This window comes from Protomyctophum bolini, assembly GCF_963924005.1.
Source record: "Protomyctophum bolini genome assembly, chromosome: 7".
Taxonomy (NCBI): Eukaryota; Metazoa; Chordata; class Actinopteri; order Myctophiformes; family Myctophidae; genus Protomyctophum; species Protomyctophum bolini.
The window spans coordinates 21,949,258-21,969,560 of NC_137868.1; the positions used below are offsets into that span (position 1 = coordinate 21,949,258).

The following is a 20,303-nucleotide window of genomic DNA, read 5'->3' on the forward strand; positions in this document are numbered from 1 at the left end:
TAGGGCTTTAACATGCCCTGTGTGTTTTTCTAACCTATATGCCCCCCCCCCCCCCCCCCCCCCCCCAAGGTTATTAAATGATAAGTTTCTAAAGAAAATCAGATTTTCTGATAGCTTTCTGATAGCTTAATATAATGGGGTACCCTAATATAATAATAATACATTGTCCAACTTTCTCAACTACTAATTAACTTCGCGTCACCAGGCCTACTGCAGGTTTTTTTTTTAAGAAAAAAGATGCAGATCAGAAGAGGAGCAAGAAAGGGTTATCTCGTCAGCCTGACCTGTAAATCTCGCGGTATTCAGGCGGTCACTCACTGCCTAGGAAATAATGGCCGCCTTCGTAGCAATGGCTGGAACGGGGAACAACATAAGAAATATATCGGAGCGTTTTAGCTGACCAGGAATAGCGCAAATAAGTGGGCACCCCGTCTTCCCGGTGTCAGAGCGGATGGGTAGAGGGGGTCTTGCCAAAGGACACAAGAAACGAAAAAGACTTAAGTTAGGTGGGCAGAGGAGGAAAGCTAACGGTTAGCTAACGCTAGCTGGCTATCAACACGGTTGTCACTGCCGGGTAGGGAAACAACCCGAGCAGCCGTGACAACTGTGGGTCGAGGAGGTGTGGGGGCACCGCCGACCAAACGCTGCCTGGAGCGTCTGATCAAATAACTCGCTACTTGCTAATATGAGCGGACCCGGGCAAGATAGTGAACCAGAGGCAAAAGTCCTTCTCATCAAGAGGCTTTACAGGTGAGTTTAAGCAAGCCAGGCCATGTTGCCTCCATAACGCCACTATGTTGGCTAACGTTGGGATTGCTTCTCATGTTAGCCATAGACATTCACTGATCTGATTCACCAGGTTGTCTGTCCTGACAATAATATGGGCTATTCAACTAAAGTCACTAATCTAAATGTAGCTGCTGACACCTAATTGTATACAGGGAAATCATGTTTAGACAGTGTTAACCTGTTAGAAAGTTATTGAATCCAAACTTCATATTGTCATGGCATTTCATTAAGTCATTAAGCATGCTATGCTTGGAATGGTGACTAGGACATCATTTATAACATTACATGAATAACCTTATAAATTTCATGAATATGGCCACGTTTATTTCTCCTCACCAAGGGCTGTGGTGGAGTCTGTGCATAAGCTAGATGTCATCATTGGCAGCAAAGCATCCTACAGAGAGGTCTTCAAGCCGGAAAACATCAGCCTCCGCAACAAGTAAACTATTACATTCCATACATAGGCATTGGATAGGATGTCATCATTATTACACTGTTTTAATATGCCTCCTTGGCTCCTTATATACATTTGAAGCCGTTGGTATTCAATCATATAAGCCGGGTAATGGGCTATTAGCCCTACAAGCACAAGGCAAGGCAAGCATTGCCCTACATACAAGGCATGGATATGTCGGCCTATCCCTATTGTCTATTCACAGCTTCTTAAAAGGGGAAGAATGCCATCATTCAAGTAAGTGTCCTTCAGGTGCTTTGTATTTTGGTAGGCACATGGAATGCCTTTCGACAGAGGCTCATGATCAGGCTCTCCCAAAGTGAGCGTGTGTGTTGCCCTTCCCTACAAAAATGTAAACGTACTTGGACAGTTCTGTGTGTGCTGGCATTCTTCTGCTATTATTGAACTCTTGTGCTGTGTAGTGTGCAGGTAAATAGCTTAATAGTTGTGTCTGACAGTCACAACTATTAGTACTCACAGCTTTAGGCCAGTTTGTGCTAATGGCTTTGTTTACATTTTGTTTAACATTTTCCAGTAATTGAAATAAAACCAGCATAACTGAGTAAAGTTGTATTGCAAAACATTTGCAGTTGACTTGAAAAATGTCTTTGCCAGGGCCAGCAATATTTCATGGCAATCAGACGATGTCACGATGTGTTCATGATTTGAGGCATTTTGTTCAAAACAGGCCACTCCTGCAAACTTTGGAAGCCAATCAGGATGGAATGCGAGAAATCTGACCGATCCGTCTTGATCCACATGACTATAGAGATAATGTCTCCCCAGCCCTTCTCACTGATTTTACTCACCACCGTTTCGGTGGTCTCGCTCCGGGCAATGTGAATGGTCTAGAAGTTATGTGCTGGCTATAGTATACTTTATAATAGTTCCAATGAGAGCTTAGCTTACCTCGCAAAACCACCACGAAGCAAAGCCGGGCAGTGCTGTCCTTCTGGCCATGACAAGTGTGTGTGTCTGGGGGGACAGAGGAACGGGGAGGCGGGGTTCGCAGGCTCGCAGTATAGCCAGCAAAACGTGAGTAGCCCCCCTTCCACACACACATACACACGTCACAGGCAGGAGGACACAGGACAGCACTGCCCGGCTTTTATTTGCGAGCTGAGCTCCCGGCGTAAAAACAAACAAACTCCCGAAACAGAGCAGTGGCCAGTGGAACAATGAGAGAACAAAGGAATTAAATAATAGAGACAGCAACATAAATACCAGAAAAATAGGACCAGAAAGAAATAGTATAGAGGCAGATGGGCAGTAGTGAGAACAAGAGGGAAAACAATGGACGTATTTGAGGAAGTGTTGGCCATGGAGGGTAGACGATATGAGCACGGTCATGGACTCTGAGCACCTTCATCAAAACCACCGTTCTGGTGAAGAGGTGACCACTGCTTCGGCTGGTCACCTCTTCCCCCGAAAACTCAACTATGAATGAATAGGCCTTTACTGAAACATGTAGTCCAGGAAGGAAGTGAGACCTGTGCCTATGACATCACAGACACTAAAATATCTAATCTGATGAAGGCCGTTCATGGCCGAAACGTTGTCTTATTTATGGTGTATTGAATAAAAAGCAAACACCTTGGAGCATACCTGTGTGTGGACTCTCCTCTCTTTCACTGTACTTACCTTAGTCCAGCACCAGACAGGAACTGGATGTGCGCTAGCCACCTACCTTTTTATACTAAAATATCTAAAACCACATACCGGTATTACACACACAAAAACTCAGGAAAGTGTTCTAAATGTCATTAACGTTTTTTATTTTTTGCAAAGGGGTGAAGTGGCCCTTTAGTTTAACACATTCAGACCGTAGCGTAGCGTGCTGCCGTTCACGTCCTTGTTTACGGCTCAGTAAAAGGGGAGTTGCACCACTCTGTTCACACAGGTGTGATTTTTTTTATTGCATGTGTGTCATACACCAAGCCAGGCCTTGGTGACACTGCTTTTCTATATATTTGGAGGTTAATGCCATTGTCAGAAACTATTCACTAAACTCAATCCTAGGCGAAATGAGAAATGCATAGCAAACTTAGATAATTTATATATTCTCAAAAGTGCTGATACAAATGTAGCAGCAACGGGGTATAAATGAAAACGGATGATCATCTTCTAAGCAGTTCAAGGGTTATTTAAACTTGTTTGCACACTAGTGTCAGACAAGGAAAATGTATAGGGCTGCAACTATCAATTATCATCTTAGCAATGAATATATTGATTTATTTGTTTCCATTAATCAAATACATAATAACATAATAAGCAATACGTTTTCATACATTATCATACTATAATTCACTCAATGTCTGTCTGAAACACTGTCGTAGCTCCTCATTGGCTACACCAATCGCTCCGACTTTTCACACAGACATTGACCATAATATTATGGAAGTCTTAATGAAGCCCTTTTTTCAATTTAACAAATGATTTTTTTTTAAAGATATTGTTTTTGCGGCTTACGCCTTTTATTGGTTTTTTGAAGGGACAGACAGTAGGCTGACAGGAAACGGGAGAGAGATGGGGGAAGACATGCAGTAAAGGCCGTGTCGGGCTCGGGAGTCGAACCCGCGGCACAGTGGGCACACTGCGACTGGATTACCAGTCGGGTGCCCAGACGGTTACGCCACCACTTGGGCAATTAATAATTTATTTATTAAAATTCCTCATACTTGCATGGGAAAAACTCACGTCAAGTATTTTACCCACAGAAACCGTCGGAGCAACAGTTACAATTGGAGGGGAGGTTCAGAATAATTATTGAAATTAATGTAATAAATAATTAAATCAGTCTGCCTCATGGTGGCGCTATAACAGCCCACTGTACTGATAATATAACTCTTCCTCTGTGTGTCCATATGTAATTACGTATGTCTTGTGTTTAGGTTGAGGGAGCTCTGTGTGAAGCTGATGTTCCTCCACCCAGTGGACTATGGCCGTAAGGCTGAAGAGTTGCTCTGGAGAAAGGTCTACTATGAGGTCATCCAGGTTATTAAGACCAACAAGAAGGTAAAACAATCTGGTAGCTGGCCTAAAGAAGAAAATCACAAAAGTTGTTGTAGCATGTATTTTATTGTAGATACATTGTACTAAGACAAGAATCCAATATTAAAGCGGGGATGACACGCCCCTCGGGAAGCTATTAAGGCTATTAACGCTAGCATCTAGATTGTGACGTACTTACGGGCCAGCTCAATTTGACCAATAAAATTGATCTTGTATCTGGTCTAAATGTCAGAGCGGCTCTGGGCTCTGCGAGTTAGCGTTCCTGGTGGCTATCAACTCATGCTAGTGGTTTTGAGGCCACCTTCAGCCTCATAGCTGGGTAAAAGTTTGGTGGAAAAATTACTTTTTTGCTACAAAAAACTCGCCAGAATGACACCGAGTTGACGTCCAAGTTTTAGGGAAAACTGTTGCATAATCGCAATTCCGCGCGACGGGTTCCATCGTACCCATCTTGTCTATCTGTCTCCCCCCCGCTGACACGCCCTCAGCCGGCTAAGTGCTGAACAGGGCTCACGGAGCCCTGGAGCTTCACGTAACGTTACCACTGCCAGGCTGTGACTACTCTAGCAAAACTGCGCCGGCCTCTCCACCTCTCTCTCTCTCTCTCTCTCTCTCTCACACACACACACACACACACACACACACACTCTCTCTCTCTCTCTCTCTCTCTCTCTCTCACACACACACACACACCGATATAGGGGCGGTCTCTCTCTCTCTCTCTCTCTCTCTCTCACACACACACACACACACACTCTCTCTCTCTCTCTCTCTCTCTCTCTCTCTCTCACACACACACACACACACACACACCGATATAGGGGCGGTCTCTCTCTCTCTCTCTCACACACACACACACCAAGTTGATTCTATCGGTATGTTTTAGCCTGTGTGTATAGCTGTTGTGAACGCGAAGAGTTGTGTTTATTATTTACCAAGAAGAGCATCGGCTCTATCCGTCATCCATTGCAACTGCAAGACGGCGAGACGCGGTGTGTGTGTGTGAGAGAGAGAGAGAGAGAGAGAGAGAGACTATAGCTGGCCTGCTGCAGGGCAGGCAGTGAAGGTTCCTTCCTTCCTTGTGTTTGCAACATGGGGCTGCATGAATGAATGAGTGACAGCTCGTTACGTCTAATGCTCTACTGAATGAAGTGGAGGCTTTCCCAGCTATAGCCCTACCAAGCAGTTTTAGAGAAAATATTTTTATTTTTAAGACTGTGACCGCGGGTGACTATACCATTAAAAAACAACCGCTGTTCTGGTACGGCAGACTAGCCTGCTAGCCCCATAATGCGCCCTCTCCCTCTGCTACAGAATGAGCGGAGGGAGAGGGCACATATGGGACATATGCATACCTGCATGAATGGGACATGGGGATCCGTAATCATCATGAATTGGGGCCGACACGGTTACTTACAGTGACTCATAATACCCAATTACGGATTACCCATACAATGTTTTTCACTCGTGAATTCTGTAGACAGTCTTGCCTACGTCAATTCCAAGGACAGGGCAGAGAGCGATCGGCTCGACTATAATGAATAAATTGGACAGAGCAGCAGTAATTGGAATAAATAAATGCATGTTGTCTTGTGTTCTTATCTTCTCGGGGCTATTGTTAATGCATGTTCAAAATCAATCAGCAATTTGACCTAAATATTCCCATTTCATATTTATATTATGGCGACGAGTAGTCACTCATGACGGACAATCTGACATAATATAGGCAATGAAACGGTCAGTAAAGTGGAATGAATCACAGCATTATATCGCCCCTTGCTGCAGAACAAAGCAGACATTTTAATACTGTATTGAATAGTTTTTGTGCTTGTTACAGTTCTACAAAGTACAAACTATTAATTTAATACAGTTTTCGGACTCGGTGAGTTGTCTCCCTCTGAGACCCTAAAGAGAGAGATATACGGAGGGAGAAAAAAAAAAAAAAACCACCCCCACCTCCTCTCGCAATCTCCCCGTTCTGAAGTGCCTTGTGTCCCGGCCAGAGTTCAAGGCTTACCGCGGCCCGCGATTCTCATGAATTCATTATGCATAAACAAACATTTCACATGTTCAAACAATGTTGTGTGTGTGTGTGTGTGTGTGTGTGTGTCTGCGTGTGTGTGTGTGTGTGTGTGAGAGAGAGAGAGAGAGAGAGAGAGAGAGGCGTCCCCCGTGTGTGCTTGTGCAGCCTGCACGAACCCGGCGGTGAGAGCCTGAGAGGGGGCTCAGACGGACTAGTCACGCGAAATTGCGATTATGTAACAGTTTACCCTAAAACGTACACGTCAACTCAATGTCATTGTAAGGAATAAATAAAAGCAATAAAATAATTTTTTAATGATATTTTCACCTAGTATGACGCAAAAGGTTACCTCAAAACCACTAGCCTTTACTGCGCTAGCCACTCAGCTCGGCTAGATGCTAGGTCACGTCAGAGCCTGAGATATAGTCACGTGTCGTTTGAAACTGTTTTCATTCAGACCACGTGATGTACCTTATCAGCAATGTTAATCTCGGGCTTTGACACTCCCCCTTTAAGATAAATTGAATGTCAGTGCTTGCTTGGCCTTTAAATGTTGTAATTTTAAAACATAGATGCCAGCTCTACAGTAATTATGTGCTGTCAGTGAGATTTTGTATTGTATACATCATTAAACATTGAACTTGCTTTGTGGGACGGACGTTACATCTATCATAACAAATACAAATGTTTTTCGACCCTTGCATTCAAAATAAACGAAGGTTCAATTCATATATTTTTTAGGGGCGCTAGTAGGGATTGGTTTCGTTAGCAGTTCCTGTACCGATTCCGGTTCCTAACGGTTCCCTATCTCGGTTCCAAAATGCTATAAAATAACTTCCCTGTAAATAAGAGGTCAAGACATGTAATGAATAGAGTAAGATCCTCTCCAATATTCAACAGTTCAGCTATTTGTGGATAATATAGTGAGCTATGTTTTCCTTCTTTTTTTTATTTATATATCTACTCTCATTTACCCAGGGCAATAGAGCTGACATTTTCAGCATAGGTAAAATGAGTCCCCAAACGCTGGTGTCATGCTTTACCTGTGGAGCTATGCTGATCATCTCTTATCAAATCATATCGCCAATGCGCCATGGTGTGAAAAAGGATTAGAGAAGGTTGTCATAGATAAAGGGATCAGTGTAATCTTTCTGACAAACAATTCATTGTCTGTCACATGTTGTAGATGAAAATAATTGACAATTTGACAAACATTTTCCACACCATAAATACTGTTGCATTTTCAGATGCCTTTCCGACTACGTAATTATCTTTTCTCCATAATTATAATAAGGACATCTTACAGAACAGAATGGGTCTTGAGGAATAGTCGAACAGGCTGTAGGATGTTCTAATGGTCATGGAAACTAGCCTACAATACATACATGCAAGACGACAAACATTTAACTGACTTTAACAGTAATTCAGCAGTGATACACTTGGAGAGGCTGTGTTGCGATGTTTGAATATATATGGGGCCTTATTACGGCTCACCTCGACTCCACTGTATAACTACTGTTCTTCATGCCCTGCTACTGTATATGCTCTTGTTAATGTTTCAAAACGGTTGTATTCATATTAGGAGTGTCCGATAACCGTTAGCCGTTAAGAAATTGGCAACCGACAAACACTAACGGCTAATGGTGAACCAATAAAAATAAAAGCCCACAGGGCACCCTGGCCTCTTCTAACTTCCTCCACGTTATTAGCCTACACTCCGAGTGTGTGCTAGCAGCAGCCACCGTGCTTTCGCCAAACTTTGGTCAACCTAACTGTTATTGCATCTCTGGTTGTGTTTATAATTTTATTTTACCGACGGCACGGGATGGCGGCCATTGTGCTGTCTGCGGCACGGTATTTACGCACATGAACTGGCTACTGGAGTTTACGCATGTGGCTCGACTGTTGGACTCACCACAGAGTGCTATTTGACAATTATGTGCGGAGTGGAACGTTAATTCCACCGTCTAATTGACACAGAGTTTGCCCGACAGACAGACTGCAGACAACCTGGCTGGTAGGTAAACTAAACGATGCGGTGGTGGAGACTTGGTAGCCTGGCTTTGCCAGACACAACGTGGTTGCACGCCTCCTTCCAGCTATGATTCGGGGATCAAGCGAGAGTGGCTATAGTATAGCCAAAGCCAGGCTAGAGGCTTGGGGACTGAAGGTGCATTCAAACCTGACGATATATATTTGTTTCCACTGTCTCTTCAATCGCTTCACTTTGGTCACGCTGCTCACGCAGGTCAGCGTTTGTAAAAAAAAAAGTCCCTTCACTCCAGCTCACTTCTCTTCATGCAAGATCTGCTCCGTCTTAACCTGACTCCGCCCGATTCACGATAACGCACGTTAAGTTTGCGTCTGCTAATTTAATTGATAAAAATAGGCTAAGGGCTAATTAGCCGGCAAAGCCTGACTGTAACCGGTTAATAAAATGTCTCCATTTGGCCAGCCCTAATTCATATACCTCATTACGATGCGTCTGTCACTCGTTTATTATACATTACATAGTCTGGTGTATGCACCGTGGTAGATTCAAACCGCTAGACTCCGTGTTGATACTTTATCCTTGCACCACCCTTTTCCTTTTCTTCAAACCCCCCCCTCTCTCTCTGTAGCACATCCATAGTCGCAGTGCGCTGGAGTGCGCCTACAGGACCCATCTGATTGCTGGTGTGGGCTTCTACCAGCACCTGCTGCTGTACATCCAGTCCCACTACCAGTTGGAACTGCAGGACTGCATTGACTGGACCCATGTCACAGATCCGCTCATTGGTTAGTGCCAGAGACGGATCATACACATCAGATTTGTATTGCATAATCATTTGTTTGCTCATTCTCTCTCTCTCTCTCCCTCTCTCTCTCTCTCTCTCTCTCTCTCCCTCCTCTCTCTCACCCCCCCCCCCATGCTCTCACAACACAATGTGTCCAACACACCAGACATCTATAACATTTGAATAAATCAATGTTTCATCCATCATAATTCAGTCCTAAAGTACAGCTAAATAATAGACATAGACATCAATGGGTGACATCAGGGGTGTAATGATCAATCTATTGATTCCACAGGCCACAATCCAGTGTAATTGAGTAATTCATCCTTCCATTTGGCTCTGTGTCCAGCAGGAGGCAGCATGTGGGTTAAAAAACTGTCTGGGGTGTTCACATAAGCCTGAGTAGAGCTGAGTTTTTTTTAATGTGAATTATCCCTTTAATGTTGCAAATTATTGTGTGTGTGTAGGTTAAATTGACAACGGTTGCTAAGATAGCATTGGACACTCACTGTTGTGGTGGGATTTAGCGAAGGTGTCAATTGAGGCAAAGACAATATTCAGATAATAAATGCATTGCAAAATGCTTTTATTCTGCGAAAATGCATGAAAAAGGCTTGTCGGTGCTAAACGTCTTTCAATTTCTGTAAGTGCACAAGGGTCCTTATTTTCTTCTCTTGAGTAATATCTTTAAGGCAGCCATCATACAGTTTGCAGCTTTTAATGTGGCAGATTCCTCAAAGCCTCTCCTTAGAGGAAAGCATCCTCCCTAACAAAAATACAGGTGGCATGGATGATGTGAGAATGTTAACCCTTCTGAGCACACTTTCATATAAGCATGGTTAGTCGTGGTTCATGGATTTCATGGGAGAAAGACATTGATGTACTAATTGTTGGATTAGCTGGCAAACTGTAAAATGACATCTAGTAATTAAACAATTCATGGCTCCATGCAAATAAAGTGTCCTAAACTCAAAGCTAATTTGAGTAAACTGTCAATTCTGAAGCAAATTTATTGTAGCTTTCAACAGTGTGAAGGTAGAGAGAACGTCATGATCATCATGTTTTTAAAATTCCACGTCTGTATATAAATTAATTAATATATTGGTGATAGAATTGATATATTCCATTCATATACTCATCGTTGATGGACTACCGTATATTCATTCTTATAATCAATGGCGATGGATGTATATTCATTCATGTATTCATTGTACACTTTTGTCTTTGGCTTTAAAAGCAAGTGTTTCTTGCCGGTATGTGAGTTGTATTTGCTAGATAGGCTTTAATTTATCTCCAAATAAGATACAATGATAAACAATTAAATTATTGTCATTTCAGTTTGTTGGTGAGCTAAAGTAAATGTATATACTGTATAACCCTAACCCTGACATAATAGTGTTAGCCAGGCAAACAAGATGTCATCTCACATGGATAGTAGGCCCCTGAATCAAAATGTTATCGTATGTTGGCCAAATAGTATGCAAATCAACAATCGAGGAATCAAAAATGAATTAAGAATCAAGGAACCAGAGCTCTATTTCGCTGACCCTTTTCAATCTGCGTTATCAGTTACTATACCATTACCAACATGTAATGTCGAACATCCAGGAAATGTAAACTCATGTTCTGTTGTCAATCATACATTACTCTGGATAAGTGTCAATTACATGTTTCCCAAAATAAACACCACTCATACAAAGCATCTGTATTCAGCATTGTTGTTGCTGCAGTTTATTAATAAAGAACCAAACCTTTCTCTGCAGGCCGAAAAAAACCGGTGTCTGCCACCCCCAAGGAGATGGAGTGGGCACAGATGGCCTGTCATCGCTGTTTGGTTAACCTAGGAGATCTATGTATGTAATATGAAATTAATGTAATGTCGTGTGTGTGTGTGTGTGTGTGTGTGTGTGTGTGTGTGTGTGTGTGTGTGTGTGTGTGTGTGTGTGTGTGTGTGTGTGTGTGTGTGTGTGTGTGTGTGTGTGTGTGTGTGTGTGTGTGTGTGTGTGTGTGTGTGTGTGTGTGTGTGTGTGTGTGTGTGTGTGTGTGTGTGTGTGTGTGTGTGTGTTAGTGAACTGGGATATTGCATGTTTTGGTGCACTACAGAGACTACCGAGTGGTATAGAATGTTTTTGCCTTTATTTCATGGTTTGTCTTGGCAACATCTGTAGTGTGAAATGAAGCCCGATATCTACACCCTTCATTCCAGGGGTCCTTGAGGGAGTTCCAGGGGGTCCTCAGCTAAATGATAGTTTGTAACCAAATTTACCCTTATGGGTCTGTAACTCTGAGAGTGTAGCATCCATTTGGTTCCATTTGTACACTTTCAGAGTTAAATTAACATTGATCTTCTCTTATGGGGGTCCCTCAAATGGGGGTTTGCGGGCTGATTAGTGTCAATTTGGGGGTCCTTGACATGAAAAAGTTTGGGAACCAGTGCTGTAGTGTACACTATAAACTGCACTATACAGTCCTTGTCACATTAGTTTTGTGAGATTCTAACAAGCTTTTCTCTTGAATGTTTATCTTTTCATAGCCCGTTATCAGAATGAACTGGCCGGCGTGGAGGCTGAACAGCTAGCCGAGAGGTTCTACCACCAGGCCTTGTCTGTCACGCCACATGTAGGTGAGTGAGAGGTTCTACCACCAGGCCTTGTCTGTCACGCCACATGTAGGTGAGTAGAGGTTCTACCACCAGGCCTTGTCTGTCACGCCACATGTAGGTGAGTGAGAGGTTCTACCACCAGGCCTTGTCTGTCACGCCACATGTAGGTGAGTAGAGGTTCTACCACCAGGCCTTGTCTGTCACGCCACATGTAGGTGAGTAGAGGTTCTACCACCAGGCCTTGTCGTCACACACCACATGTAGGTGAGTAGAGGTTCTACCACCAGGCCTTGTCTGTCACGCCACATGTAGGTGAGTGAGAGGTTCTACCACCAGGCCTTGTCTGTCACGCCACATGTAGGTGAGTGACAGTGACCTAAAACCTGGTCCCACGACGCACTGCATCCCATCGAAAAAATGCTGCTATGTACTGTAAGGATTGGTGTTTACCAGGCCAGGAGAAGTTGAAGGGAAGTGCATTTATGTCTACGAGTACAAATATTGTATTAATTAAAATTGTGACGCATCAAAGTGCTTCCATTTACCAGAAGAGGGCAGTGTTTGCCCTGATGACTACCCATGAACTTGTGAGAATATAAATTTGTTCCATGATTTGAAGGAACTGATCTGTTCTTACGTAACATTTTTATTGTTGCTGTGTTATTATATGATCTCAATAATAACGCTGCAAAAATCCTGTTATGTGCAATGTCCTAAGTTTATGCTATGAATTGAACTAAATTTAGATAGCATTTTGGATTTGGAGTTTCTAACTCGTTCTTCAAATGTTATATCTTCAGGAATGCCTTTTAATCAACTGGGCACGCTGGCAGGGAGTAAGTTCTACAATGTTGAAGCAACATACTACTACCTACGCTGGTGAGAAATGATTTAGTTATAATTAAAGCAAGCACTATGTACGTACGTCCTGTTCAAGTATGGCATTGCTAATGGTAAACATGGAAAACCAATAGCCCACATCAGTTTAATTTAACACAAATGGGAATGTATTTTCTCTAGTGGAAACTTGTTAGGTTCAGCTTATTGGGTATTAAATAATTATATGAAATAAATGTTAAGATGTTTTTTGATATAGTATTGGGGGTTCTACGTTTGCTATTTCTTGAGAAATGTTGTCAATACTTCTTTTACAAAGTATGTTTATTGATTTTAACAAAAATTAATTAAAGCAGGTAAGTCCCATAAATGAAGAAACTAAGCTCCTTCATGTTTGTCCTGTGTTCCATCAGTATCCAATCAGAGACCCCTTTTGAGGGCGCCTATGGCAACCTTAAACGCCTCTTTGACAAAGCTGCCAAGATGTATCACCAGGTCAAGAAACAAGAGATGAAAAAACTGTCACCTTCCCGACAAAGGTAAGGGTATACTTAACCAGAGGTCTGACAAGATGTTGGGTCGAGTTTTCGGTGTAATTTAGACAAATCCCTTTATTTTTTCAATATTTGATATCCAGCACACTGATGGCACCAGGCTCACGTAGCCAGTCTGGGGAATGAAAGTTAACTTTTCAATGGATTTGTTTCCAGGGGTAGGGAAAGTTTACTGGCCATTTTTTCTCTGAAATGTCCTTCATCCAAAGAGCAGCTGCATCGCGTTCATGTTCATATCAGTGTACTAATGGAACCAAATGGACCCGTACACTAACAGAGTATGATTAATATATCTCCCCATTATCTTATACTATTAGAAAAAGGTGGATTTTGTTGCGGGGATGGAGTGTAAAACTAAAAAGTCTCTGATTTGTGCTATGTAAATGACAAATATCTTAGCAGAACCTACAATGATGGTAGGGAATGTTATTTGGGGATGCTCTGAAGTCTGAACCTTATAGTGTTTCACTAGTAGTGATGAATGGATGGTTTACCATTACATCCTAGTAGATATTGGATGGAGCTCGCACACCACAGGTACAAGAAAGACGTTCTTTATTGAGAATTCCGTTTCGATCTATTTGATCTTCATCAGGTCATGTGAACATACACAAAAGTTTGTACTTTTATAATAAGGGAGTGCTCCCTTATTATAAAAGTACAACATTTAGTGTAGTTTCTTTAGCCCAGCACCCAGCCTGTCGATGTGCGTATTCTTCTACGTCCGCTCTAGTTACCATTACATCCTAACATTATGTTCTGTTCAGATCTAAAGACATCAAGCGACTCCTGGTAAGCTTCATGTACCTCCAGAGTCTACTACAGCCCAAGAACAGGTAAGGGTTTACTTATGTGTATCATTAAAAAAATACCAACCCCCAACCTGGAGGTTGCGAGCTCTCGGGGGTCCCGAAATTATTTTGGAGGGTCCCCAGATTATTAAAAAAACAAACACAAAAAATGTAACTGATTGGCTGGAAAATGGAAATTGAGAGTTTACATAGTACACAGTGCATGCATTAACTTTGATTATATCTGGTTTCAGTATTTATTTATGATGCATTTTCTCTATAATTTCTCTCATAATTGTTACAAAACCCCCTACACAGCCCTATTTTGGGATCATGGCTGAAAAGTTTGTGAACCCATGTTATAGATAAACTATTTCCGCTAAGGTAACCAGAAACGTGATAAAACATTCAATGTCAAAAACGACAACATTTTTAAATCGTTAAATTGCAATTATTTGAATGACAATGAATCGTCAAGTAAAATCTCATGATTGTGACAGCCCTAATAGTTCACCTCAAAATCGTTTCACTAGTTCACTAGCATCAATTTCAGTTGTATCGCTCCTCTCCCCTGTAGCACGATGGAGACGGAGCTGACGTCACTGTGCCAGTCGGTGCTGGAAGATTTCAACCTGGTGCTTTTCTACCTGCCCCTGCCGGCACACAGCGGTGCTCACCACTCCCCCAGTGAGGAGGATGAAGAGCAACACACCGACAGCCCTTGCCCTGTCCTACCTGATGCTCTGGTCTTCAAAATGGTGGTCACATGCCTCATGGTGGTGCACAGCCTGAAGAGAGGAGGTCAGTGTCCGCCACTGTCTGGCGGCCGGTTAAGACGGCAGTGCGTGTCACTATAGTGATTACTGATCGGGGGATGTTATGAAGGAGCATGTTGCCCATTTTCAACCTTATATTCTTAATATAAAGTGGTCCTCACTAATGCTTATAAGATGGCACCACCATATCCGTTTACTCACTCTGTGTCTCAGAACTATGCTATATGGACAGTTTAAAAAACTGCAGTGCCTAACAATATCCTCATCGGTGGTAGGGATGTCCCGATAACATGCTCATGATCCGATTCCGATCATTTGATTTAGAGTATCTGCCAATAGCGATTTTTCACGTGATTGGATTGGGACAACCCTAATCGGTGGGGATTCTATCTTAATAGAAACTATAGACTTTATCTTCCTGGATAAAAATAAATCTTATTTGAAATGCTCAAACCTGCCTACCGTTGATGAAGTCATTCGTTGATATTCGTTCAAATCTGCCTTCCAAAAAAACATAATTGGGCGTGTTCGAGGGTAGGAGGTTGGATCACCTGGGGAGGGTGATCTCTGTCGCTTAGCTTGCAACTCCTACCAGTTGTCCAAGGCACCTGTTCAGCAGGGTGAACAACTTGGGTTGCATAATGGATTGTGTGTTTCTTTGCATGTGCAAGAAACGACAGGTGTCTTCATGTGTATTGGAGGAGAAATTTGGCATAACGACTACGGTAATTAAAAAGATGGGTAAAAATAAAAGAACATTTGTTCAAAGAAAAATGCGTGTATAGAAAAAAGGTGAAAATTGTCATTTGAAATTGTTAAATATAAATAAATATTTGTATGTTACCCTTTTTTAACCAATTTAAATTCTCACTCTGGTAATGGTATAATTGAATATCTCCAGACAAGACTTTCAAATGAAAGCCTTTTCACCTGTTCATTGAATGTCTTTCTTGCTCTAGGTTCCAAGCAGTACAGCGCCTCCATAGCTTTTACACTGGCCCTGTTCTCCCACCTGGTCAATCATGTTAACATCCGCCTGCAGGCTGAACTGGAGGAAGGAGAGAGCCAGGTGCCTCCACTGCACACAGACAACGCAGGTGGGCAGGAAATCTCTTTTTCCACGCTTGGGCTTAGGGAGTGTTCACACTGTCTGCCTGTTATGAGGGAAAAGTGCTGCCTGTGGCGATTTCTCTGCTGAAAAGGAAAGACACGGCTTCCTCCGGCCCTGACAACGGCACAGGACATATCACAGCTTTTGTGCACAAGCTCTGTCTGGACTAAGCTCGCTTTAAAGTTGACGGGTTAACCAAGGGGAAATTGGAAGACACAGTTTATAGTGATTGTTCAGCTGATACAAAATGTGCCATGTCATACACACATTTCTCAAAAGTTAAACTGTTCCAATCCAAACTTTTGAAAAATTAGAATATAAAATTGAAGCTGATACATTCTTTTATCAGAGTAAAGTGGTGTCCCACCAAAACAAAAAGAGCTGGGGAGATCCCGTTACTGAACAAACCTTATAATATTGAGGCCATTGTGATAGGCATCATTGCTGTATTTAAGGATTCATTTTGTAACCATACCAGTACCTTTTTTAATGTAAAAAGGCAGTGCCTATTCCTTTTTTTAAGGATGGTGTGAGGAACATACTCTTAAACATGGGCCACTTCAAATGATTGTAGTGGTAGAATAAGCTTCTCTTTCTGGAGCCACAACATTTAAATCAACCAATAGCTTGAGCTGCAAATGTCTTTTGAGGGCCGCTGTGGCCGTTTCGTATTTCTTTACTATAAACTTTATAATGAATATCTTGATGTGGCTGATCTGTAATATTTGCATGTGTAGTTGTATATTCAAAGAAATTGATTCAGCAGGCTTCCTGACCTGAAAAAACACACTACTCAATTCATGCTCTGATCAACCCTTGATATATGTTACATTGACACATTAATGTTTATTACAAACCCTGATGTGGGTCAGTGTGTATAAATGTTAAGAGCAGAACTGTCAGATTTCTTATATTTGATCAAATGATTCAAAACAAAAGCAGGGCAGTCATCTGTTACCCTGGTTTGCTGTTGGGATCATAAGACTTCCTGTTCTTATAAAACATGGATTAAAGTTCTTGGTCACCACAACAGCATGTCCGTCTTCTATGGAAGCATAGACAAACTCGCAGAGAAAGACGTGTTCTGCACCAAAAATCTATAAGCTTACGACACGTAACGCTGCGACTCATTTTAACCTCTGTTTTTGGTTATTCGTTTGCAGCGTATTTAAAGTGGTCACACTAGAAATTAAATGCATGTTCAATCCTCCAGAAAACCCTAAAATTAAAACCTCAATTTGCAATTTCTTCAACAGCTTTGGCTGAATTGCTACCCTGTGGTCCCCTATCACACTGTTTGACAAATCACAGATAAGGATTTGGCCTAACAACATTTCAGTCGTGAGATTTTATTTTGCTTTACCTTTGTCCCCCCAGATGAACTAGAGGCAAGGGACCCGTCAGCCCCATCAGCAGCAGGTGGCCATGACGAGAGGCCGCTGCACAACGGCTCACTGGAGCAGGAAGATGACGAGGAGAAGGAGGCAGATACCTCTGGGAGGGGCCTGGCCAAGAAAAGTGACAGTGGTGGTGACGTGGCTGAGCAGCGTAAAATGGAGGAGGAGAAACGGAGGCAGAAGAAGAAGTACAGCCGTCTGTCCCGACTCCGCAGGCGTCGATGCGCCCGCAAACATGGCCGCCCGGAGGACGAGAGCGATCTGAGCGAGGGCTTTGAGAGTGATGAAGAAGAGGATGACGATGAAAGGAGGGGTCGTGCGGACTCAAGCGGCACCTCGTCTTCCAGACTTCCACTCGACACCACCCCCTCCCTCTGCAAGGAGCGCAAGAGGGACCCACTGGGTGAGGAGGGCAGCTGGGGCAGCGGGTCGGAAGAAGAGGAAGAAGAAGAGGAGGGGGGAACGGCTTTCGACGTGGAGACTGACTCAGACATGAACAGCCAGGAGTCTCGCTCGGACCTGGAAGACATTGAAGACGCAGACAGCTCAGAAAACCCGGAGGGTCGGTCACAGGAGCACCAGCACGTGGATGAGGAAGAACGGGCAAAAGAGGAGGAAGATCGGGAGGGTGACATCCCTCCAACCACCAACGGCCCCCTGCTGCCTGCCTGCAGCGACCCCAGCATCAGCAGTAATCTCCAGGCCATGTCCTCGCAGCTCTTCCAGGCCAAGCGCTGCTTCCGCCTGGCGCCCACCTTCAGCAACGTGCTGCTGAGGCCTCAGGTTCCGTCTTCCTCAGGCAACCCCACCCCGACCCCCACCGATGCCTCCGCCACCCCCTCCCAAGAGACACCCCCTCTTCCTGGGGACTCGCCCTGTGACATAAGTCCTGGTACTGCCAATGGAACCAATGAAAATGGTACAGTACTGTTTCCTTTACTTCAAATGAATAAAGACTGACTCTTGACGCTATTTTCGTAGCGTCAACTGTCAAATATCATGCCCCCTATACTACACTGTAAGAATTATCCTGTCACATGAGCGTGAATGAAAACCATCACTTTACCAGTACCATAATGACAGTGTGTCGTGATGGTGCTCACATAAGATGCTTTAGTAGCCTACTGTACCCATTACATTCATCTGACGGTATTTAACCATTAGGAGGCCAATGTAGGAATGAATCTCCTCCTGCCTATGCTGTACTTTATGTAAATGTTTTACCCAGCAATGTAGAGAAATTCAGAGTTCAGACGGTAATCAAAATGTCAACTAGTCACTCCTTATGACTGATTTACCTCTATTTCTAGACTTGGACTCAGAGTCGGAAGGTAGCCAACATAGCAACCAGTCGTTACACAGCGAAAAGACGCTGTCAGAGAAGCTGGAGATCCTGACCAATCAGGGGCTCATCAGGGTTGTGAAGGTCTTTGTCGATTGGCTAAGGACAAACACAGACATTATTCTAATGTGTGCAAAGGTGAGGACATGGCATCTAATTTTGTCCATTTAACAATGACCTTCATTATATTTTCTTTTGGTTAAGTCCAATCCATTTTCCTCTTTACAGAGTTCTCAGAGCTTGTGGAACAGACTCTCTGTGCTACTAAACCTGCTACCAGATGGCAGTAAAATGCTTGAAACAGGTGAGTGTCCAGTAGACCAGTAGACTGTGTAACCCAGTGATAGAGCTGAATGATGACGAATGTAATTGTTTTTATCCATGTTATATATTGTTCACCTTTGAAAATCAATACTAACCGCTACCCATCTCTGTTGTCTTTCTCTGCCACTAAATGTAAGTACTTTTATGCCAGTAGAATTGCTTTTATTATAAAGAATCCAAAGGAAAATATAATTTCCACTGTATTCTGTACACAAACCATAACAGTGGCCAAGACCGTGACTGATGTGGAACTAAAGCTATGTTTGCCCTATGTAACCACTGTGACATTCGCGGAAAGAAATTGGATAATTGAAGGTCACCACCATGTATCTGTTTTAGAACTTGGCTTGAGCTCTGACGTGACGGAGCTGCTGAATCAGTGTGAGCAACCCAACTTAGTCCAGAGTCTGCTGCTGCCCGAGGATCTGGCCCTACGCCACCTGCCTGCCCTCAGCCTGGCACACCGCCGATTTGACTTCACTCGACACAGACCCACCCTCAGCCCCTTGCAAGAGGTATTCACACTCATCTCAGTCTTCTCTCACTGATATGATGCCAGATTGTCATTATCTCAAACGATAGTTACGTATGTAACTACGGTTCTATGAGTCCCGAATGACCGCCAGAGGCGGTGCTTTAAGCATGAATATGTCCTTCGCGCATGCGTCGTCGAGTGTTGTATACAAACAAAGTCAATTTTGACCCCGTGATGACCCGAAGTAGTCTATATCTTCCGGCAGTCTGCAGGGGATCAGTCTCTACAGAATTTTCTCGCGCGAACACGAGGATTCTGAGTGACAGAGTGCCTCTGGCGGTCATTCGGGACTCATAGAACCGTAGTTACATACGTAACTATCGTTCTATTTCGTCCCTGCTGACCGCCAGAGGCGGTGCTTTAAGCATGAATGACTTATGCCAGCCAAGTCACGAGGGATCCTGATCACAAACCATAAGGAGTAGGCTTGGAGGAGTCTCGTAAGAGGACCACGTCCAGCGGGTGGGGAGTGGCAACACTCACCCAGAGGAACAGACAACTCGCTGTGATGCCCATGAGGCAGCGGCACAGATATATTCCAGGGGTACTTCCCTCGGGGCAGCCCATGATGTGGGGACGCTCCCGTTAAGAGTGGCACCTCACGCCAAATGGTAAGGTACGATCACTCGCCCCATAAACGTGGTTGATGGCATCCACAACAGTGTGGGGCGGGCGCTGTCTGGAGAGAGCGCTACCTTTGAAAGGGCCATCGTCACAACGGAACAGCCATTCTGACCGCCGAAAGCATTCGGCAGGTCTAACAAGCGGCTCTCAGGGCCCACACTGGGCGCAATAGTTCCCGCTCGTCCATCCACTCTCCTGGTGGAGGGTAAAAATATGCTAGCCGTATAGGCTGGTTGAGGTGTGTATGTGACAGCACCCTCAGGAGGAACACTGTTCGGCCACAGAGACACTCAGGCCGTCTGAGCTTTGCTTCGGACGCAAGTCACTAACAGACAGGACGTGCCGCTCACGGACA

At 43.6% G+C, this 20,303-nt stretch overlaps 1 protein-coding gene across 1 annotated transcript in view; it reads left to right on the plus strand.

The window, feature by feature from the left end:
* The first annotated feature begins 330 nt into the window (after positions 1–330).
* The window catches only part of smg5 (SMG5 nonsense mediated mRNA decay factor), a 31,521-nt gene continuing 11,548 nt past the window's right edge, over positions 331–20,303 (plus strand). The window contains exons 1-15 of the mRNA XM_080767937.1: positions 331–750; positions 1,130–1,228; positions 4,135–4,258; positions 8,900–9,056; positions 10,819–10,908; positions 11,589–11,678; positions 12,458–12,536; positions 12,908–13,033; positions 13,816–13,884; positions 14,417–14,640; positions 15,575–15,712; positions 17,104–18,042; positions 18,434–18,603; positions 18,694–18,769; positions 19,129–19,304. Coding sequence (XP_080624063.1) covers positions 686–750; positions 1,130–1,228; positions 4,135–4,258; positions 8,900–9,056; positions 10,819–10,908; positions 11,589–11,678; positions 12,458–12,536; positions 12,908–13,033; positions 13,816–13,884; positions 14,417–14,640; positions 15,575–15,712; positions 17,104–18,042; positions 18,434–18,603; positions 18,694–18,769; positions 19,129–19,304 — 2,622 coding nt within the window. The 5' untranslated portion in view covers positions 331–685. The remainder of the gene's footprint in view (positions 751–1,129; positions 1,229–4,134; positions 4,259–8,899; positions 9,057–10,818; positions 10,909–11,588; positions 11,679–12,457; positions 12,537–12,907; positions 13,034–13,815; positions 13,885–14,416; positions 14,641–15,574; positions 15,713–17,103; positions 18,043–18,433; positions 18,604–18,693; positions 18,770–19,128; positions 19,305–20,303) is intronic.